The sequence below is a fragment of the Poeciliopsis prolifica genome, unplaced genomic scaffold, assembly GCF_027474105.1.
Source record: "Poeciliopsis prolifica strain line A6 unplaced genomic scaffold, Auburn_PproV2 SCAFFOLD006, whole genome shotgun sequence".
NCBI lineage: Eukaryota > Metazoa > Chordata > Actinopteri > Cyprinodontiformes > Poeciliidae > Poeciliopsis > Poeciliopsis prolifica.
In genome coordinates this window covers 2025033-2049045 of record NW_026562381.1, presented here as the reverse complement: position 1 = coordinate 2049045, position 24013 = coordinate 2025033, and the positions used below count along the sequence as shown (strand labels likewise).

Here is a 24013-nt window from a genome sequence, read left to right as displayed (position 1 = left end):
ACAAAAAGCATAAATGTGTTTTCCAACATGGGATTCAAACATTTTTAAATATACAAAACTGATTTTTTAAAGAGAAAGTAAATACAACTTGAAAGGACCTGAGATTTTTAAAATGCAAAGATGCATTTCAATAAAAGTTTATGGAACAATCTTGAGAATCTCTTTCCGTATCTAGTAGAAATTTGAAAGTCATTATGAAGCGATAGGGCATTGATTAAGTTGATATTTTTCGTATTTGAAATATTTCCATAATAGTCTTTATAGCTGGAAAAGGTAATTTTCTCTTAATGTAAATAGGAGCAAATATATAGATTCATAAATGACTTTTTATTTTTTTGTGATGTAAAGCACTCTGAAAGCAAATAAACTTGATACTTTCTGTTCTTTTTCATTCAAAATGTCTTTGTTGTTACATGAACAATTCACATTTATTACTGTGTGAATTAAATAAAACAAAATGAAAATCATAGCTATTTTGTTTTGTTTTTCTGTTTTTTTACCAGGCTGCATCACAACAAAAATAAGTAAAAAACATGACAATGGCATTTCATGTAGTTTTATTCATCTTAAATAAATTAAAAAGTACCCAAAAACATTAAAGTTGCTGTCAAATGTACCTTAAAGTTATGAAACATAAAAAAAGACATCAGATGACGTTAGAGTTGCATCCAAAATTTCAAATGTTTTCTTGTGAACGATGACGGTTCGACTTTCCACCGAACAGTTAACACATTTTCCTCAAGCAAAAGTAAACATTTGGCAAAACTCACATTAATGTTTGATTTATAGTTTTCACCCTAAAGTGTGTTCTTATTGTCTCCGTAGCTTAATATTTGCTGTTTTTCTGTAATTGGGTTTTCCGGGCATCAGTTACTCAAGACGGCGATCGGAGGAAATGAGTGTCATAATTGCGAAAACTAAAGCCGACGTTTGTCAAGAGAAACCGTTAAAGAGGAAACATTCAACAAACTGAGGGAGGAAGAGTTCCTTATTTCTACAACCACATGTTTTGCAAGAGTTGGAAGCGAAAAAGTAGATTCCTCAGAGGCACAGCTGGGACCAGAGAACAAAACCGCACATAAATGAGCGCTTCAATCTTGGTACATCTGCTCCCAGAAAACACTGCAGCACTTAGAAGAACTTTTACTCAGCAAACACTCAATACAGACTGTTCCAGACATGTGGGAGGACATGTAAACAAACACAGATATAAACAGTATCACTGTAATGGCTGACAGGAGACAACGTCACAGAATCTCACCACCGGACAGTCATGAAACACAAAACATTCATATTTACATCGAGACGTCAAAACCCTCGGAGGGCGGCTCTTTACTCGGCCAGGAGGTTTAGTGTGATAAATTTATTGTGTATGGCTGACAGAACTGAATGTACAGAGGGATAAACATGACAAAATACGGTGTTCGTCGACCTGAGTGAAGCTGAAATTAAATTAAATTGGTGTCAAGCCTTGGTGCAAAAAAAAAAAAATCTCTTTGTGCTGCTATAGTATTAAAGACAGCAATACATTTTTCAAAAACCTCCGTTTACAAAAAAGCAAATTGTGTGTAAATCAACTGTGCTACAAAATGTTTAGCGACACAAATATACAAAAATAAAATTATATAATTTTTGCTTGGTTTTGTTAATGTCTGATCCCTAGAAAAAAAAATTAACAGCACAAAAAAAAATTGCTGCACAAAAGTGGCAAAGCTGATTGATGCCATATTTTGCTTGTTTTTGTAAATGTAGACTGGCTGTTTGACCTTTGATGACCTCTGGAAACATACTAATATCTTTAAAATAATAGCAGCACAAAATGTTTTGCACAAACTTTTGACACCAAACTGAAGAATGTCTGGCCAACTTCAATTAGGTTCTTCAACCTAATTGAGATTGAAGGTTATTGTGTGAATGTAAAAAGCAAAAATAAAAAAAAACCTAATGTTGCAAACGCAGGAGAAAAACAAATATAAATAACAGATAAAATACAACCGATGTGTTAGCTAATAAATTCTATTGTCTCCCCAGCAAAAATGCAGCAACAAATGATTGTCGTTACTTAAGCACAAACATTCGTAGTAACTAAATACTATATTTATCCCATTCCTACGGAGGAAGATTAGGGCCATTTAAAAAAATAAAATAAAATTTTTCTCAGAATCAAAATTGCCTAAATGCACCATTGGGCAAATCTAATTATAAAACGCAAATCTAGTAAATAATTTTGGGACAGTATTTCCGAGAGTGAAGGTTTACAAAACATATAACAAGGAAGAAAATGTGTGATCATTCTCATATACAAACAACATAATTTATCTAATTTATGTGGATTTTGACATAAACTGACAGAATTATAATTTTGAGTTTAAGGCCAGAATTCTGAGAAAAAGAATCAAAAGAATTCTGAGAATTTGTAGACAAAAAAAATTCTGACTTTAAAGATAGAATTCTGAGGAAAAAACGTCAAAAGAATTCTGAGAAGAATTCTCAAACAAAGCCAGAATTTTAAGTTTAAAGTCAGAATTCTGAGAAAGAGACAAAAAGAATTGTCAGAAAAAAGAATTCAGAGATTAAAGTCAGAATTCTACAAAAGAATTCAGAATTCTGAGAGAAAAGTAAAAAGAATCCAAAACAAATTTCAGAAAAAAAGTGAGAATTCTTTTTTAAAAAAAAATCAAAATTCTGAGTCGATAATTAGAATTTTACAATTTTTTGGTGGCTCCAATCATCTCCCGTACATTTCACACTAAATGATCAACAGTATTATTTACCGCAACTCCTGGAAGTAGCACTCCTGCGTTTAGTGTGTGTCTCTCTGGATAGTGTTTCCACAGTTTCTCCACTCACTGTTTTTTTGGTATGAGTGTCTTCCCGTCCTTTAAGTCGTTAAAAAGTGAGTCAGTTCAAACTCTTCCCACATCGAAAACGCGACGCCTGCTGAGGTCAAAGTGTCGTCTCTGCAGCCTGTGACGGCCGAGTCGGTGAGCGGTTCGGCGAAGTAAAAAGCGGGTCGGCGACCCGGTGGGTCGGGCCGTCGACCCGTTGGTTAGTCGTCGTCTGCGGACATGAGGAACCCCAGGATGAAGTTGATGGCTTTCTGTCGGTCCTGTCCCGACTGTCTGCTGGCCATGTTGGGCGGCGGTCGGATGAGGAGGCTAGCGAAGAGAGTAGCTGAAAACACCAAACCATCCATATTACTGTTTATTATCAGTAAATCATGTCTATTATTATTATTCATTCATTTATTCATATTATATATTGTAGGAGTCCTTATTTGTTCAGTTAAATGTCATTATTTTTCTTACTTAGAATTCATATTTTATTACTCTCACTACATCCTTTTCATTTATTTAAATTAATTCCTTATTTTTGTCAACTTCCACTCATTCACTTTTATTAATTTGACCTCAATCATTTTAAAATGAACTTCTTTGATTCTCACAAAATAAAATGTTATTGTGTATTTTATTTTCGTCTTTCATTCCTGGTTTCAATTTTTGTTCATTAGATTTTTTTTTTCTGCATTCAGTCTAATTTAATTAGCTAATTTCAAATTATTCTTTGTCATTTGGATTAGTTTGTAGATTTCTATTTATTCTTGATTATTATCATTAGTTAATTTTCCATTTTTATTCACTATTTTTTTTTCTATTTCCTTTTTTAAATTTATTGATACAAAAAGCAGCATCAATCTACTCAATGTCTTAATTTTATTCACTTGTTCATTTCCTTTAACTGATTTGTTCTCGCACGTTTTTGTTCTTTATTTCCTCCATTTTTGCAAACACAAATTTCAGATACTTTTCACATTTATTCATTTTTTATTAGTTTATTTTCATTTATCTGTTGCTTTATTTGTTTTGATTTACTTAATTTAACTTGTTAATTTATAAATATTCATCGATTCATTTTTATTTTTGCGTATTGATTCATTAGTTCTTTCTTCAGTTCTTTCTGTTCGTCAGTCTCTTACCGATGAGGTTTGCTGTTAGGTTGTTGTTGTTCGAGTGCTTCAGCAGTTCCTTCAGGAAAGACATCAAGTATCGAAACACGTTTCGATGCGGCCGGGAGAGCTGCGAGACCAGCTGTGGACGTCAGAGACGTTTACTGCAGATTCATCACTTCGCTTTGTGTTGCAGAAACAGAAACTTCTGGCGGCCGTCTACCTGCTTGCAGAGGCGGCTGTCGTGAGAGCTGTCAAGGCACCGTTGGTAGAGTTCGTAGCAAACCACCGGCTCTGGCAAGGCCTCCAGGAAGATCAGCAGCGCTTCGGCTACGGAGTGGTTACAACCAGCTGGACCACAAGTTACGGAGGAATTGGAGTCCAGTAGAGTTTAAACAAAGAACTGCACAAATCGGTTCATTTTCTATTTGCACAGTTTTTACTGTAAATATTTTTCAAAATTGCACCTAAAACTCAAAGTTTATCAGAACGACTGCATTTCAGTCGAGGTTTAATATAAGATTGAAATGATTAATCGTGATTAAACGATAATTGAAGTCAACTAACTTAGTAATCGAATAATTGTCAATTGGGGTAGCAGACTCAAAAAAGTCAATTTTCAGAAAGAACATAATCAGAGCAATAATTAACTGTATATAAAAAAAATATATATATATATACTTTCCATTGTAGAAAAAATAAAAACCTTGGTCTGTAAATATGTTCTGTTCTACTAAATAAGTATTTACAGGCTTATTTAGTTAGTGGCATTTTTATCTTCACCCTGTTCAAATTCAGTTAAAAAAGGAGTTTAATCTCCTATTAAACTAATTTTTCTATCCATTTATTAATTGGATAGAATTAAATTCTGTAACACAAATTCATTCTGTGTTACTAACGATCAAGAGTTCCCCAAAATAATACATCTTAGACAATAAAATTATTCCCTAAGTGAAACATTTGCTCCTTTGAATTTTTAGTCTATATATTATAAACAATAATATATATATAGATATATGACTGTATATGATTTGTAATGAAATAATGTCAAGGATACGCAGAAACTCTGGGATGCTGGTGTCCAGGCAGTCAATGATGCTCTGGAGCTCCTCCTGCAGGCCTGGAGTCTGGAATAAATCCTCCTGTAAGCAAAAATATAACGACTCAAACACCAGATCATCTAAAGGTACAAAGTGTTAGAGCCAGGCGAAGAAAAAAAAAAGAAATTACAGGAATGAAGTCAGAATATATAGAGAAAAAAGCTGTATGACAATAAGATGAGATAAAATAAACTCATAATAATATGAGAATAAATTAGTATGATGGAAAGTCATGACAATAACACAAGATGAGAAAGTTGGAATGATACAAGGAGTTTGACAAAAAGTAAATATTATGAGATTAAGAGAAAATCTGATTGCAATGAAAATGAAGTCAGAATATTAAGAGAATAAACATTGAGTCAAAATAAAACCAGAATACATTTGGATGACAAAAAGTCTCAGTATGATGAAAATAAAGTCATAATAATATGAGAATAAAGTGACAGAAAGTTGAGACTAAAGTTATGACACGAAAACAAAGTTGTTCTTCTAATTTTTCGACTTTCTCCTGGCAATATTGGGTTTTAATTCTGAAAATAAGACTTTATTCCCAGAATTTCTAATAAAAGAATAAAATCCTTGTCTATCCCCAATAATCTATCATAATTTAGAATCTCTGAATTAAAACAAAACTCTATTTATACAACTAATCAAAGCCTAACGTCATCTTAAAATTTAAACTTCTTCAGTGATCAGACAGAAAAAGCAACTCCAATAAAATAAAAAGGATTTTATTTCACTTAAACTGATCTGATGACCCTTCATCAAACTTCCCTTTTGTTTAGAGAAACCACAACTTTCTCTTTATTGTGGAAGTTGTTTCATAAAGTCAGAGCAACATGTGTTTTGATCAGAATAAGAAATAAATAAGTCTTGCCGAACCTGATCGCAGGACTTGGTGAAGAGGTGGTTGACCAGGATCCAAACCTCTTTGGGGATTTTCAGAGGAATGTCGTCAGAACTTCCTCCATCCGCAAATATCAAATTCACCATCGACTTTTCCTGAGAAGCAAAAAGATGGACAATTTCTATCAAGAAAAATGTTATTTTGAGAGAAACATTTCAATAAAAGGCAGCTAATTTGATCAGTTGAAGGGGAGACATTTCACAAAGCTGCAAATGTTATTTTTGTTTCTGCAAATGGATCCCAGGTCCAAAAATTACCAGTATGGCTCATAAATCAGGGGAAAACAGGAGAGGAGAATAAAAACAATTAAACTAAAGAAACACAGACCAGGAACATCTAAAAACTTTAAGATTGCGTCTTCAAATTGCTTTTAATCTTGTGTGCTCCAAAGTTTTGAAATGAGATTAAACATGAGTCGAACTCTCACTGGAGACGTTTTCCCTGCTTCTCCTGCAGGAGAAACCTAAAACTAAATTACAAAGATGACAAAACTGTTGCTCATGTTTGATAACAATGAACACCAAAGCCCACAGGAACTTAACATTTATCTAGTTTTATGATAAAATATTCAAAGCTTACCTATTATGCATACTTGAACATTGCTCATTACATTTTTTGCACAAAAGCATCCTTAAATAATGAGATTTTAATCTCAAACTATTTTAATCTCCTTTCATAATGAGGCGTTTTAGGGTTCCTGTCACTTTAAATCCTGATAACACCAACAAACTCAATGTTTTAAACTTGCTTGTGGAAATGGATGCAAACACATGCGCAATTATACAACTGAACAGCTTTGAAAAGCAAAAGTGGAGCCTTCTGCACAACCAAAACGAATGCAGCAAGTGGTTTGTGGACGGTAAGTGAACAACAAAACACTCGTCTTTTCCAGCAGCCATTGTACAGTGGTAACGACGGCTCACCACACAAAATGACAATAATTCATATAACAAACAAAGATAACAAAATAGGGCAAAATAAATTCTTTTTCAATAAAAACAAACAAAAAAAACTATTTTTGGTTAAAACATGTTTGTTTTTCATTCAATGGGGAGAGATATTTTGTAGTAAAGTTTCTAAGGTAACAGTAAAAATACTCCTACAAGTAATTTTTTATTTTAAAAAGTTACTGAGGTAAATGTAACTAGTTACTACTGAACTCTGACAGCAGGATGTGGATAATGTGGCGTAAAGGGAATAATTAACTTGTATCTGGACTGATGCCGCCCTTTTTGTGCCCGACAACAGATTACTGGTTTCTGTTAATTATTTACCTTTTCTGTACCGCTGTCCTCTCCCTGAGCAAGAAGCCAGCCCGCAACCACAGCAAAGAAACGAGCAAGAGGGGGAGAGAAAACACACAAAGCAGATGTGTAAAAGCAGAAAAATCCCAAAAGATCCAACGCTCTCGCATAAATGTTTTAATATCAATCAATCAAGTGGTGAAATCTGATTGTTAAAGAGGAAATTCAGGAGTTTATCCCAAAGTTTGATCAGATAAGGTGGAAAATATGCAGGAAGAGATGACGAGACAAGAAAGAACAAAGTCAAAGTTTCCTTGATTCTTTTTTCTGTAAGGAGATTCTGTTCAATGTTTCTGCTACTTCCTTGTTCGCAAACAGAAATACACAAGTTGAGACATTTTATGTTCCTAAATATAAACCGACTGGTGACTGATTTTAGCCTGAGGGAAGAAATGAGCCCTCAAACGTTCACACTCTGCAAAAGCAAAACATTACCAGGTTGTTCTGGTCTAGTAGTGCAGACATGTTGGTACGTTTTAATTAAAACAAAACTAGTAACTTTTTAGCAAAACATAGCAGCTTGTTTTAAGTCAATAAATACTTAATATTAACAGACACAGTACCAGTTCCAGATTATTTCTCTTACTTGCAATTTATTTTTTGTCTTATTTCAACATATTTGCACTATCAGACCAAAAGGACTTGGTAATAATTTGTGTGTTTGACATACAATTTCTACTAGATAAAACTCAAAAGTGTCCAAACTTTTACACCCGATGTTAAAATCCTCAAGTCAAAATGTTTTTTTTCCTCCCCCAATTAAAAAGAAAAGAATATTCTCGTGAATTTTTTCTCTTTTACATTCACAATAAATAAAACATTTAATATTTTACGTCCCCCTTAATATTTACAATTATTTAACTTTTTGAGTCTATAAAATGTTTTTAGTTTATTCCCAGCAATGAAAGTAAGAATTTTATTTTACAACCTTTGCTGAATTTAGCCAAATGTAATGAATGGGTGTGATAAAGATATTTGTGGCACAACTAGTAACATAATAATAGTACCGGTAATAATAATAACAATAATAATAATAATAAAAATAATAGTAATACCGGTAATAATAATAAGTTAACTCAAGAAAAAAATCTTTGCATTGACCTTAATATCTAAATTGTTTAAGAAGATATAAAGTTGCCGTGGAAAAAAATAATCCTAAAAAAAATTACAAAAAGTGTTGGGAGCCAAATTTATGCCATTTTTGAATTGCAGTAAGGGACCACACAAAATTTATCCAAGGGGCCACAAATGGCCCTCCGGCCGCAGTTTGGACACCCCTGATATAGACGCTTGGTTTAAGTTAATGATTCTTTAATACTGATAAAAAGTTCTTGTTCTAATGGCAGATTATTCCACTTATAACATGGGAAAAATATATTAAGTGAAATAATCTGTCACTAGATCAAGTACTTTTTATCAACATTCAAGCTCCTGTATCTTGCTGAAAAGTTACTAAGATTTGTTGTTTTTGCAGGTCAAGTTCTGGTCACAACATTCTGATCATAAATGAGCTCCAACCCAAAATAAATGAAACACAGTTGGCCAAACCAGCTGTTATGTTTATCCTCACCAGGTCGATGAGGTTGGTGACCTCTCTGACCGGCTTCCTGATGCGACACAGAGTCTCCAGTGAGGTGCCGAAGCAGCTGGACAGGTAGTTGCCAGAGATGGTGATGAAGTAGTCTTTGCCGCGGTCCAAATGGAGCACCAGGATATCATAAATAGAGTCTTGTCCAGAGTTTAGCAGGGTAACAGAGTCTTTACTTACATACACCTCCAGATAGATTTCCAGGGTCTCACCTGCTCAGAGAACACAGAAGAAGTCAAAACATTTATTTCTTAGGAAACGAGAAGTGATCGGTTATGTTAATGTGGTTTTTGCTTTTGCTATATTATAATATCCACCACTTTTCTTATCTTGAAAAGCATTTTCAAGGATTTCAAGCACCTGTAAAAACACAGAAATCAAAGAAAAAATAAATCTTACTTGGCTCCAAGAATCCGTCGCTGGGTTCGGCACGCAGCCACGGTTTGCAATAGTTTGGGTCGTTTGGTTTAGGGATGAAGGCAAAGTGACACGGTACTTGGCCGTCGTTTTTAATCAGGAAGCGCTCCTTCTGCAACTGCCTGAACTTGACGTCCTTAAACGTGAACTGCAACACGACGAGGAGAAATCCAGCAAAAAGCTCATTAATCCCAGCTTTACGGAGGACTTCAGTTGGTATCTTTACCACAAATGTATCCATTTATTTGTAAATATGTGAGTTTATCATATAAAAAAGTTGAGCTTTATTACTTCTATCCTGCTGAGAGACACAGAAGGAAGGCAGTCGTTCTCCATTCGGTCCATGGCGCGAACGATGTCTTCAAACACTCTTTTCTGGCGCTGCTCATCCACGACTTTCACCTGTTACACAAACAAACATCATTAATCTAAATTAAACAGATTTACATGTTTGGTACATGATTCATTAGAAAATAATAACAGACTTTTAAGACAAGTTATATCAAAACAGAGAGGAAGAGGGCTAACATTAGCCTAGCATTTTAGCAAAGAACCTCAGCAGCGTGAGATACACGCCGAGTGAAGACGTGTTGTAGCTTTATAATCCAAAACAGATGATTCTTTTAAAATAAATGTTAAATATATTCATATTTTAGAGAAAGTTTTAAATGAGTAGTTTTTAAAAACTCCCAACATTACTGCACACATTGCAATAAAATTTCAATTTTAGTTTATGTCTGAAATGTTTCTATTTTCCACAAAAGATTTACGGAGGAGTTCAGTTGGTATCTTTACCACAAATGTACCCATTTGGCTAAAAAAAACAGTTACTTATAACTGGCAGCTTGATTTCAATACTTAAGACTTCAAACCTCAAAATATTTAAACTATTTTCTATATAACTGCAGAAAATTTTGACTTCATATGATGACTTTTTGGGGTTTATTTTATGAAAAATATGGATTCCTTGAAATAAAAAAAGCACAAGTGAAACTGAATTTTTAAAAAACTAAAATTTTATGAAGCTCTGAAGTCAGGCAGCTTTACATGAACTGCATGTAAACAAAGCGATAGAATAGAAACACACTTTATTCTATTTGTTTTGATATCTTTAAGGTTTACCTGATTTGATCTTAAAGTTTGTTACCAGACTTTATATCCAGTTTACTTTTTTATTTTTAAGTCTTGTGTGGGAAAAAAAATAACACATTTTGCTTTTTGTGGCATAAAAGAACTTGGTTAGAGATCTCCTTATACTCTGCAGTCAAAAAGTAGAGACGCTTATGATCACAAAGAAAGAAAAATAATTTCTTCTGCCTGGAAGCTACAAACGAATGTTTTGAAGTTATTTTTTCCTCACTTCTTGTTCTGGACCTTTTAACATCATATTCAACATTCCACAACGTCTTACCCCAATTTTGAAGAGCGAGCTGACCGGCTTGTGGTCGCTCGTCTTCATTTCCATGTGGCTTCGGTATTTGAGCTGCTCGACGTTGCTGCCTCGCCAAAGAATCCTATCGCACCAGGCAGGGATTCGGCACTTCCCGCTGCAGGAAGCAGATAAAGTTTGAGAGGAAAACATGCTGACGCTGCATTAGGCAGCAAAACGCTTCAGCCGGTGGAAATGAACCCCAAGGAAAATTTGTAGAAATTAAATTAGCAAGAAAAGTAAAAAAACGTAAGTTTAATCTGCCATCAAATTCAAATTTAGAAACATCCAAATAATAATGCACATTCTCTTTTATTCCTGCCTTTTCTTCGCATACAGTTAGGCCAGACATGATTAATCAAGTTTAATTGATTATTGAAATGACTAATTAAGTAATTAATTGTTAACTGGAGAATACAGATTCAAAAATGGTTAATTTCAGAACTCAATTAGATTTAGATTTACTCACAGCAGTAATTAAGAGAAAAATAATCAAAAAATAGACGTTTTACATTTAAGACAAACCTAAAAACCTTAACTGTAGGTTCGTTCAAATTCTGTAGAAATACATTTAAAAAAATCTAATACTACTCAATTATTGACTAGTTAATAAAAAATAACCAATAAAAAAAACTGTATTGATTAAAATCAAGAAAAAAGGACTAAAGGTTTTACATGTTAGAAACGTTTTAATATTTTATTGCATTTTACTAATCTTTATCTTATTTATCAGAGGAATTGAATTATTTTCATTTTTTTTATATATTTCTAATAACGTTTTAAAAAAACAAAATAAATAAATTAATTTAATTAAATTTGAATAATTATGTAATAAAAATAGTTTTTTTGTAGCTTGATCAGCCCCGGCTGATCTCCAAACACAACATACATGAAATGTTTGGACACAAATAAAAACAATAAAAATGTATTTTTAACGCTGGTTTTATTTCTGCAAACATAAATTGGGAAGCAGAAAAGAAAATCTGAAGAAACAAAATGTACCTGGAGTCCCATCGATCCGTTTTGGTGTCATACTTGTATGTGGGAATGAAGTTGATTTCTCCCTCTTCGAAGTCGGTGAAGGCTCTTTTGGTTTGCCTCTGAACGTTCAGCTGCACATGGAAACAATTTTATTTCATTTGGGAAACAAAATTCTTCTTTCTCAACCAAACTCAAAGGAATAAAACCTACAAAAATTTGACAATCCTGCCCATTATCATCAGATATCATATAAATTCTGTAGATATTTGTTACAAAGTGCTATTGAGCTTTTTTTGTTTAAAAACTCAATCTACAAACAAAAGAGCCATAAAATCTTTTCCTTGCATAAACTAACAAACATATATATGTTTTTTTTATATAATTGTTGCCTCAGTTCATTACCTGATCATACTCCTGCAGTTTCTTTAGCGCGTTCTCAGCAATGAGATGTTTGACTTCTGCTGCATCGTATAGGAAGAGGCGGTAGTTCAGGTCTCCAAGCCAGATCACCACACTGGAACAAAACCAACAGCTTTCAGACACGTTTGGTCAACTCAACGGTGAATATGACCTGGCTGCTATGCTTAAAGCGGACCGATTATGCAAACTGTTTTTATTTTTCCCTTTGGGTTTCTACTGCTTCTAAAAACAACAAAGTGTAAAAAAAAACACAAAAAAACCCCATTTGTTTTTGGCAGTAAATTAATGATTTTTGGTGTGTAGAAAATGTTTCAAAAAACCTCCAGAATGTTAATAAACATTAATAAATATTTCCCCACATTTGAGCTGTCCAAATCAGACAAGCAAAAACAGTGAACCACGTTAAATAAATGTTAAATAAATGTTAAACAAATGGTGGAAGAGTTTGAAGGACACGTATGCTAAAGAGTCTCCTCTCAGCGCTGCCTACAGCGATGTTGACCCGTCTGACGGGAGTCTAGAACAAAACGTCAAGCGCCTGAATTCAAAGTGTTGTTTTTGTAAAGTCAGAACTGAAACAAAACAAGGACGTGTTGCTGGGTCTCACTCGTGCTTGACGATGCTCAGCGGCGGGTAGTCCAGGAGGTGGAAGGTCATTCGGGCGCAGATGTCTCTGTAGTCCTGATTGCGGCGATCGAAGTCTTCGACATGAGCCGCCAGGTGGCAGTTGACGATGCAGAAGCTGGTGTTGTGGAAAACGAACCTGACAGCGACGCCTCCTTTGTTTCCCTAAAACATCAAATTATAAAGCCGACAGTTTCAAATACCTAGTACATATTTTGCTCATTAGAAGGCAGAAGATTCAGTGTAAACTGACCATTTTTCCCATGATTCCCGTGCCAACGTGCTCTGCTGCCAATTCCTTGAGGTGCTTCTTGTGTTTCTTCTTGACAAAGACCACAAGCATCATCCCAACAAGTCGGATCATCTTCATCTGCAAAAATTATTTTAAAAGCCGTTGTACAAATTTCTCAGCAAGAGTTTAGATTTTCAACTCCATTTTTGTTTACTTACAAGATTCCAACATATTTCCACAACATTTCAAAATTCCAGGTTCAATTTTGAAGGATTTTCTGTCAGCTCAAACATTTTTTTAAAGAAAAATCACAATTAATGTAAATCTATAGCACAGACTGTTCACAGTAAATTAACCACACTTCTCCAAAATTAAAAAAAGAAAAGTTCTTTTCCTTAATCCAGTTCAAAAGTCATGTTTATTTCTCAAGTTTTTAGTTTTCATTGCATAAAATTAATATCGATGATTTTCTTGCAATGGAAAATATTAAGTACAACACAAAGTGTTCATCTTTCTACAACCAAACTTTTATAAGAACCAGATCCACATTTTTCCAGAGACTTTTACTAAGGAACAACTTTGCTGCATCTAATTCGGCTATAATTTATTGAGACCGGCTAAACAAAGCGAGGCGTTTTGACAGAAAGTGACCAAATCCTGGTTTTATAAAAAATTTGCTCAACGCAGCCCAAAAGAAATCAAAAAATAAAAGTTTTTCTTTTAAAAGAGCAAACATGCAAAATCTCTTTCTTTAAAAAGTCACTGAAATAAATGTAATTGAGAACATTTGAATTCAAATTAAGATCAATAAGTGGTAATTTGATGACAGATGATATTGCTTGTCTGAATTTTTGGTACAAAATTAATTTTTTATCTTCCTGAACAGAAAAAAAAGTTTTTATAGCATTAACACTTCATCTTTGATAATTAACCCTTTACTCACCTTTTTGTAGTCACCTTTTCTGTTCAGACTCCTCTCCACAGCTTCAATCCAGACCTGCTCTTTGGACGAGTCCATGTAGAAAAACGCCTCAGTGCTCAGGTCCAATTCTTGAAAACTACAATCAAAAATAAAGTAATTAATATTCCAGTTACGAGCATTTCCTAGTTGGATTTACAATTATGTTGCTTGGTGGCTGGAGTTTAATCGTTATCGTTTACTGACCCAACGGCGTAAATATCAGGAGGATCGGGGTCGCAGCAGAGCCAGGGCTCCAGGCTGCTGTCTGGGGACTGACCGTTCACGTTCCAGGTTCCGATGAAGAAACTGAAAAAGAAAAACAAATTTGTTTGGTAAATGGAAAAGTTAACATCTCCTACTTTTTTAAAAATTAAAACAGAATTAGCATCTAGCAGCACGTTCATGGATTGATTGGCATCGCTAAGACCCACCTCCTGGCTCTGATTGGTTGTCTTTGGTCAGGTCTGTGCATTTATTCAAGGGTATCCATCTTTTCACAGATTATGTTGGAGGCTATTAAGTATTAGATTAACTTATTCTATGCTAAATGATTAATGTTATTGAAACAAAGTTATGCTAATGGTTGATCTATTCTTTATTTAGTTTTGGATTAGGCCCTCCTCCTCGTCAAGGAGGAGCTTCGCTTCGAAGGCGGAGCTAGGGCCATCCAGGTGTTTTGTACAGCTGAACGGTCGCCATGGAGATGAAAGGATTGCTCAAACATGCATGAAAGAATCAAATCAACACTCCAGATGTGTTTCTGACAACTAAATAACATTAAAACATGATTATAACAACGTTTTAGTTCGGTACTAAAACGTTGGTTTTCCATTATACTACACCTTTAAAGCTGCAGTATGCAACTACTCAGAAAATATGTCATATGTATTTATTAAAATTGTCACCATTTGTTATGACTCAGATAATCTGTGAAAATATCAATCAGAATAGCATTATAACATAATGTGAAGCACAAAAGCTTAAACCAATCCTGTCAAAGTTTATTTACCTATATTTACAGCAACCTCAGTTGACCAAAGTGATTCACAACAATGACAACATTACAGGTAGATAAATGATGAACTAAAATGAAATTAAGTTTGGTCAAAATAATAAGACGATTATAAAACTGGCAGAAAATACCAAAATCTAATAATATGAATAAAACCAAAACAAAACTTAATTCCAGTTGCAGCAACTTTCTTTCCTTTTTCTCTGTAATTGGTGTTGAAGCCCAGAGGGAACAGATGTGTTTTCATTCTGGACTTAAACTGACCCGTGTGTATGATGTTGTTTTTCCAAACATATACATTTTTATTAATATTTGGCTGCGTGTGTACCAGGTTTGAAGCTGAATCTGTTCCCATTTGTTCCTCACCTGAAGTACTGGATGTCCACGTACTCCTTCTCCTTTTTGCCCAGGCGGTGTTTAATGAGGTACTCTCTTTGCCCGGCCTCGCTGGACAGCATGGCCTGCCTCATGCTGTTGGTCGACGGACTGTCAGACCAGGACGTCGGCCTGTCCGTGTAATTAATAGGCCTGAAACTACTGGATTTAAAAAATTTTTAAAAAGAGTTGAAATTCTGAAAAGACAGAAACATTTCAGATAAATGACACATCCTTTCCAGGTGGACTCACTCTGGTTTGGAGTTCGGTACAAGAGCGGTGCCTCGGGCCTGAAAGGCTGCAGCCGAATCCTTTGGGACTGGAAGCGGAGGAAGAGGATTGGATGGAGGGAAGGAGGCTTTTCGGGGAGGCAGAGTGGGAACAGGGGGCGGCTCTCTGGACGCAACGATCCGATTCTGCTGGTTCTTCTTCTCCTCCACTTTAACGGTGTTCTTTAAGCCCTCTCCAAATCCATATTCTGAAGCAATAAATGTTCAGGAAAGATTAAAAACAGGATTAAGTAAAATTAAGATTAAATGTTAAAATATTTAATAACATTATAATATTGTGTTTTTGATGAGGGAATAACATTGTAACATGACTTAAAGCTAAAAAAAAAAGTTAATTTTTCATGATACCGCCCGTTTAGACCATAAAAGTAAACGTTTATTTACATAAAAACATTTAAAACAACTTCAGTATAATACATAACTATTATGTAATATTACATCTTATTATGATATTAAATAATTTAATATTCAATAATATTGTTTCAAAAAAATTTAAGGTGAAAACCAGGCTAAAAAAAACTCTTGATTTAGTTTGATGTCAAACTTTAACTCTTTAAACTGTAAACAATCAGATTTTTACCGGTGGCGTTATGATTCCCTGCTGCGATGTTGGGGTTGGAGATCGGAGCCATGAATGTTCTGGTCTGGTGGTCTCCGCTGCTGTTGGTGGTCTTTGTGGCCCGTTGTGGTGGAACTGGGACCGGACCTCGATACGCCGCTGGAGTGAGCGGCTCCATCGTTTTGGGTTTACTTTTCTTGGACAAAACTGGAAAGATTAAACAGATCAATCAGAAAAAAATTAAAATAAGCAAAGATTAATCTCCTCAAACATTCATTTAGAACATAAAAACAGTTGACGTCAAGAAATGCAAACACCAAAGAAAGTTTTATCTGTTTCAGCAGACGTCTGTAAATGACAACCATTTAATAAAAAAAAATAAGAAAATTTAATTCAAAGACTTTTTTCTGAAGGTCAAATAAATAAAAAAACAAACCCAAAAGTGTAAAAAAAAAAACTGTGCAGCTGTCTTTTAATAAGTCTTTTCATTCGATTTACAGACACATTTTCTATAGTAATTATTCTATTTGGAACATTTTAATTAAAATATAGTGAGTTCAGTTTGTTCAGAAGGTTAAAAAACTTTTTGGAGGGTAATTTAATTTAAAAATGATTCTTGTAGCGCTCGAACACTTTGAGATGGAATATTTTAGTCCACAATGCAAAAATTTAAGAGACCTCTTACCTAAATGAATGCATTAAGTAAACCACTTAATTTCTACAACAGATTTGACTGAAAAACAAAAAACTAGCTCAGCCCTAGTCATCAGAAACCTTTTATAGTTTGTTTCATTCTTGTCATTTTTTCCTAAAATATGCAGCATTCTCACATACGGATTAAATGTTTCGGTGCAGCATTACAAAGTGCAAGTCACCATGTTTGGAAATTTAATTAGATAAAAAAATACATGAAAGAAAATGAGAAAATAAGGCAAGAAACGTTTAAAATGTATGTTACTATACCCAGGGTGATGTCATCAGAGGAATGACGTTAAATGAATAAAACCTAATAAATTTGATCATGCGATGTTGTTGTTCCAAACAGGACAAACTACATATAAAGTGAGTTTTCTTTTACTTTATAAGAGTCTGGATAGTGGCTTCCTTCAGTAAAGCAAATAGTAAATATAATTGTCAAACTGGATGAACAAGTTGAAGAAGGAAACTTAAAGTAAAATCTTTATCTCTCCAGGAAGTTGGTCACAGTCGGCAACCAGGACAGGAATTTAAAAATCTTACTAACGGAGAAGCCAGGAAACAGCGAGGTCAGCATTTAGACAACCATACTGCTCGTAAAATTACTATTTTTTTCTGACTCACACACATTACCGTCTCTTATTATTGTAATGTGTCAGTGCAAAGATTTTTCTCAATTCCCTTGTTATGATTTCCATCGGATGCTGCAGCCACTACTTAAATAACTAATTTTTAACCAATCATACATTATTATGACCTGCAAAACTGTTTAAAGAAGCTGAGAACATTATTTCATTACTCCAATAAACTCAATATAAGTGATATATATATATTATATATATCACTAGAAAATACATGCAAATATTTTATGGCTACATAATCTAAAACATAAATAAATCAGTTTAAATATTCCCTCGCAAAAGTTAATGAAAACATTCAACACCAGCATAAATTACAGTTCATATGTGTGATCATTAGATTTCCTGTTATGTTTTTGTTTCTTTTGAAAATAAACACAAAATGAGGTCAGAATGATTCACCAGGTAGTGATAACTCTGTCCACTCAAGTTCAGGTCACAATAACAAATATTGTCAAACAAAAAAATCATCCAACAAATTATTGCAATAAATTATAATACTGTTGTTTTGAAACAATTTTCAATTAATAATCAAAGTTCATTTTTTCAAAGACCAATAAAGAACATTTAACACTCAAACTGGAAAATATTTTAAATATCCAAAATAAATAAACAAAAACTGCAGAAAAAATAAATAAAATTAACTATAAATTATCTGTAAGCAAAATTATCCTACGGAAAACGAGGCAAATTGAGGCCAAAGCACCAGACTAAAGACTTTTGTCAACTGGTTTTTGGTAGAAAGAGAAAAACAATGAATCATGCAAATGGAAATCATTGAGCTTATATTTATTTTTCATGCCATTAATTGATTTACTGCGACAGGTCTAGCATACACTAATGTGTAGTTCTGGTTTGAGTATAGCAGAAGTGGAAAAGCCCATTTTAAAAGTTGCAGTCCAAGGTGTTTCTTTGTGTGCACAGGAGGAGAGAACAGAGATCACAGCAGCGTGGCGAAATCCACCCTTAGTAAATAAATGTTAGATGGGCGACTCAATAATTAATGGCCTCTCTGCCTCAAGCAGCCTCACCTTGCTCTTGAGCGCTTTTCACCTGGGTTAAGAACGTCTGAGTCCGCTCATCGTCCTGCAGCTCCAGCATCAGCTCTGGAGACTTTTCTCCTCGGATTCGTATTGTAATACTTGCTGAGGAAAAAACACCTGCATCTCAGACACGTTTTGGATTTTGCAAACACATTAGAAATACAAAGCGGCTGAGAAACAACAGCGACCTAAATTAGCATTCCTTCCGTGAGCTTTGGCAACTTATGACCCAACTCTGCCGCTAAATAAAGCCGCTTTGGGCTGCAACGCAAGCTAAAAATATAAGTCTAGAAAAGGAAGCTGAACTAAACTCTGCAAATATGCCTCTGAAACTTGTAGCAATCGGATTAGATGCATGAAGTTAAACTCAAGAAGTACTCACAATCGTCAGAAAAGTCAATCAGGAGAGCCTCTTCAGCTTCTGGAGGGAAACAAGATAAAAAGGAAAACGGTTAAGTTCAAAGGTCGGCGGTGGGATTGAACCTGCAGGTTCTTCAGAGGGAAACGGTCTGAGATTACTTTAAAAAAATCTCTTTGAAGTGGAAATTAAAACATTAAAGTTTAGCTTTCACTTTCACATTACAGAGATGTAAAGATTAGAGTTGTAAAGTTTTCTCTTGAACTTTACAACCAAAAGTTTATAAGAAAAATTACATGTTTTTTATTTCATTCCCTCACCTTAAAAGTGTGGCATGCATCCACTTGAATCTAAAATCCTGTGCAACCACTTACCTTCCATAATAACCTAATTAGAAAGTTAAATTAGTTGCTTTTAAAGGGTTGAGGTCTGCTAGAGAACATTTGTGAACAGGATGGGGCTCATAGAAAGATTTAGATAAAATAATATTCATGTCCTCTGAGAACTTAATCCAAGTTCAGACCGAAATCTAACACAAAAATCTTTGGCAAGACTTGAAAAGTTCATAACCATAGAAAACCTGTCACAACAATCAACGAACCAAATAATCGCATCACAAATTAAAACAATCTCAATGATTTCATGATTTATTGGTTTTCTTTCCTCTCTTGACCAAAGTTGGTTTTCAGGTTTAGTCTCAACTAGCCTTTTTTTGAAGGATAATTTTGTTTATAGTGACTTCATAATTCATTTTATTTCCTATTTTCTTTATTTATTTGGGATATTTAAAATGTCTTCCAGCTCCAGGGTTAAATGTTGATTACAATTTATTGTTTCTTGATCTTTGACAATATTTTCTTGCATTACTTTGTCATTATTACCACTATATTAAATGAAAATGGTCTCAAAACAACAATATTATTGTTTCATTGCAATAACTTCTGGAAAAATATATTGTCAAATTTGTTATCGTGAAAGGCATAGGTTAAAGAACTTGCTCAACTGTGGCAGAACAAAAATGCAGACCACATTTCAGCATTTCTGTATGCAAAATGTTGAATTTGTTTCCTTTCCACTTCACAAATGCACACACACAACATTTCTAACGTATTAAACATTTCTACAGAGAAAATGTTTAATACGTTGATTTTACTGAATCCTTTAACAATTTTAAAGTTACAGGATATTTAATAACGATGATCAGAATATGGTTCAGAATATGCAGAAACATTTTTTTATGTCTAACGCTGAGAAGAAAAAAAGACACATACCTCGTATAATTTCAAATTTCTGGTTCACTGGTATGGATAACTGGGCCACTGGACGAGACACGACGGCATCAGGAGTGGCCAAAACGCCCAATCTGGACAAGAGCAACGCAGATTCTGATGCTGAATTTACTGAACAATTCGGTTTTGCAGGCCATTTACTTTTTCCATCACAAACCCATTTTGCAATTAAAACTCAATCATTCAGCACAAGTAAGATATATGTGTTTTAATCATTATTAATGGAACAAAATGCTAATTTAGTATTTAAAAAGAGAGCATGCATTCATGCAAATTCATCCTCTAATCTGCAGTTAGGTGAAATCAGCTGAATAAGCAAACAACGGTGGAAAAATAACAAGCAGGCTGGCTCTGTTCCACATTCAAAGTTAATAAAGACAAGTCTGAAGGAAAAATTGAATTATTCAGGGTATAAAAAGTATTAAGTTATGAAGTTTTAAACAAAAGGATTCAGATCTTTGATGCGTGTTAATGTGGGCAGGGAAACACTCACTGATATCTGACTGGGATTGAATCAGCGCTCTACCCACTGTTCCCTTTCACTTCACAATAAAAATGATTCAGGCTTTCTAAATGCGTCACAGGGAGTTCTCTGAATCAACTGAGATAACCACAGACGTCACAAACTACAAACCAAAAATCTACTGCAAAGAGGCTGCATCCAGTTATATAATAACCCAGAGGAAAATACTATGACTTCACAATATATTCATTGAAAAATCTGCTAGATTACTATGAGAAATGTGTTTGTCTTTTTTGTTTTTTATGATTTTTAGCCAAAGACTTGAGCTAACAGAACTTCAAGTTAACATGATTATTGAGCAGAATATCACCTCTCTGTCTGCTCTTTATAGAGCAACACTTAGAGAATAAAAATAATTAAGTTGGGAAACCTTTTATCCCAATTAATTAACCTGCTTTACAGCTTGATAGCTCTGGTTTTAAAACCAGGTCATCTAAAAATAATCCTTCAGTTTATGGTGATTTTTGCAAGAAGGAATATTTCCAATTAGTCTCCCTTTAGTCTGAGACAAGTTGGGTCATTGATAGATAGGCATGCTGCAATAAATCAATTAATCACATGATCAATTAAAACAAGCTTACTAATTTCCATTTACATTATTTATTGTATTTTACTTTTAGTCATCCATTTCTACCAAAAACTGGATGATTAATGATTAATTTTATTTGTTGTTTTATTTATTTTGGAAATTTAAATGTCTCCCAGTTTCAGTGTTAAATGTGTTCTTGCATTATTATGCCATTATTATTATATTACTTGAAAATGGCCTCAAAAGAACAATATTATCTTGTATCGCAATGCCTGCTGGGACATTTTATCGTCCAGTAAAATTTGTTATTGTGACTGGCCTGGTGATTCAGACCCTTTGAAGACTTTAAAGTCAGAGCCAATAACCAGAAAGCTTTTTTCCAGTCAACATGTTTTGTTTTCCTCACTCTGATTTATAGTTTTTAATCTACCCTATTTTTAGCAATTTAATTAAACTCCCTCAGAAAGGTACAAGGAAGAGAAAATCATGCAGCCTTTTCTAGTTTTCTACTATAAACAAACAACTTCCATGGTGAAAAAAATCAATTATTATTGGTTATTATTATTATAGAAAGGTATGACAAAATGTATATATTTTATTTGAGGCATCATAGTTTAATTTGGCCCATCAGAACTGCTTCTTGGATGAGTTAATGTGGCTTAAACAGCCTGAGGCTTAGAGCCCATGTGACTCTCATTTCAGCTCAAGACCAAGCGAAGAAATTCAAAATAATCTGCGGTGAGGTGGATGATGGTGGAACTAACTGGGAGCTATACTGGTGTTTGTATACACAGCTCCCACTATCACTGAGCAAACCCTGCAGCTGTCAAACGGACACTAGACATGATCTACCGCATGACTTCCTGTTAAATTACAATCCAGTGGCAACAAAAAAGCTTCTCATTCACCTAAAAATCAGAAGTTCTCTATAAAGAGCAGAAGTTCTGATCAAACCTGGATCAACTTTGCTTTCCTACAACACATCCTGTCTGTCAGTGTGACATTGTTCAGTGCTTTGATTACCTCGCATGTTGAAAGCCATACTTTGTTTATAAAGCAGGGTGCTGGATGTTAACTGATGAGACGTTTCTTATATACACAACTCTGCAAACATGACATACATTCAGGCTCCTTTTCAGCCAATCGAAATAAAGCAAAACACCAAACACTTAAATCCTACAGTGAATAATGCACTGAGAAATTACGTTGTGCCCCACAGATCCGCACAACTTACTGAACCACCACCATCGTCTCAAAAATATCAGTTTATAACAACCCTAATTAATTAACTTTATCCTTTTGAAATGTATCTCTTTTTTAAATGTCAGATGCTTTCAAGAAACATTTTTAATGGAAAACACACGGAAACTACTTTTTGGTAATCACTAAAACGGTCATTTTCATATTCATTTACTAGAAGAGTATGAATGAGTACCTTTAGAAAATAACTTTGAAGCAGTTATGAAACATACTTGTTATTTATTAGCCCATATTTTTGTATTTAAAAATCCTTATAGTGGTCTAGTGTTGTATTCTGATCTTTTTTTTATTAGCTATAATCAATAAGCTATATAATGTATTTAACTTTGTGAATTGAAAATTATTTCTGACAATGTGGCAGGATGCTTCCTTCACTCCACAAAAGATGCACTGTCTAAAAATATTTTGAATGTTTTCTCATATTACAGTTATTAAAGAGAAAACAGAATTAGAAATAAGCATCAGCAGGTCCAAATCAAAGCTCAGAAATTAGCTGAAAATTATGATAAGTGCACAGAAAAATGTCTTAACACAAACACAATCAGTTATCGATTTACGAGCTGTCCAACACTAAAACCTGTTTTTATATAACTGATACTTACATAAACTCTCCATTGCGTTCAATTAGAGACAGCAGTCTGGGCTCCTTCTGGCCAGACCTCAGCTCTTGACCTTTCACGGTGTGAGCAGCTCAATCAAGGAATCAATGTGATGGAGGATGAGGGAGCAGTGTCAACATCACAACAAAGGGCCTGTTCAACTCAAACATTACCCCACTGCGCTTACTGAGCGATTAGTTTAATTCTGGCAGCAAATAGATGTTAAAATGAAGTCAAAGAAAGTTAAAACAAGAGTCAAACAAACAGGACAGAGGGATGCAGTTTGGAAGCAGCTATATTAGATTAAATCATGGCTGTTACTGAAAGATAAATAGGTTTAGTCCATGTTAGTAGCATTAAATGTTCACATGGTTAGCAGGGCATTAAAAGTCGGTTGATACATAAAGCTAACGTTAGGCTAACCCTAACTAAAACTAAAACATCACGTAAAGGATATTGCCAAGCATTCCTCGTTGGATATCCCCAAAGTGGACTCCATTCTTACCCGGAACACATAAATACCCCTTCGCGGTTGACTTTGTGTGGGATCGGCAGGAATGTCGGGACGAGGAAAGTTAAATCCCAACCCGGCGCCGCGGCGGCCTCCTTCCGGGCAGCTGTTTGTTTTCAGCGGCTAATGCTAGCCGCTGCCGAGGCAGCAGCTGGAGGAGGGAATCTCAAATGTCTCTAATCTCGATTAGCGTCCATAACTCTGTCACATACGGTTATGTTATCCCGCTTTCCTCACGTCCCGTTCGGTGTCAGGAGGCCAACCGGTCGGGCAACATAGCCTGAGCGGACAGTCAGGAGCAGAAACGCCGCTGCTCCTCCAGGAAAGAGATCGCTATGTGGGGCTCCCTCCTCCACCCACCTCAGTCAACACGGTCGGACTTCATATTCCACACGCAAGCGGACCAGGAATAAATACTA

The 24013-nt window shown here is 34.7% G+C and overlaps 1 protein-coding gene across 4 annotated transcripts; it reads right to left on the bottom strand.

Moving 5' to 3' along the window:
- Positions 1-540: 540 nt before the first annotated feature.
- On the bottom strand, positions 541-23953 carry ocrl (OCRL inositol polyphosphate-5-phosphatase). Of its 4 annotated transcripts, none has more exons than XM_055030931.1 (24): positions 23541-23953; positions 23087-23166; positions 20155-20246; positions 18908-18946; positions 18514-18627; positions 16170-16355; positions 15552-15777; positions 15291-15461; positions 14117-14218; positions 13895-14009; positions 12973-13089; positions 12703-12884; positions 12078-12189; positions 11697-11806; positions 10677-10812; positions 9557-9667; positions 9248-9413; positions 8831-9060; positions 7231-7254; positions 5932-6051; positions 5004-5088; positions 4170-4297; positions 3977-4088; positions 541-3174 (listed from the first exon to the last, which is right to left on the bottom strand). In XM_055030931.1, exons 1-24 carry the CDS (start codon positions 23580-23582, stop codon positions 3050-3052), a joined length of 2925 nt encoding a protein of 974 aa, XP_054886906.1. In that variant the 5' UTR covers positions 23583-23953; the 3' UTR covers positions 541-3049. The 4 variants fall into 4 exon arrangements, with proteins under 4 accessions (XP_054886906.1, XP_054886907.1, XP_054886909.1 ...); XM_055030932.1 differs by having other exon boundaries at positions 15291-15458; XM_055030934.1 differs by lacking the exon at positions 7231-7254.
- Between the last annotated feature and the right edge of the window lie 60 nt (positions 23954-24013).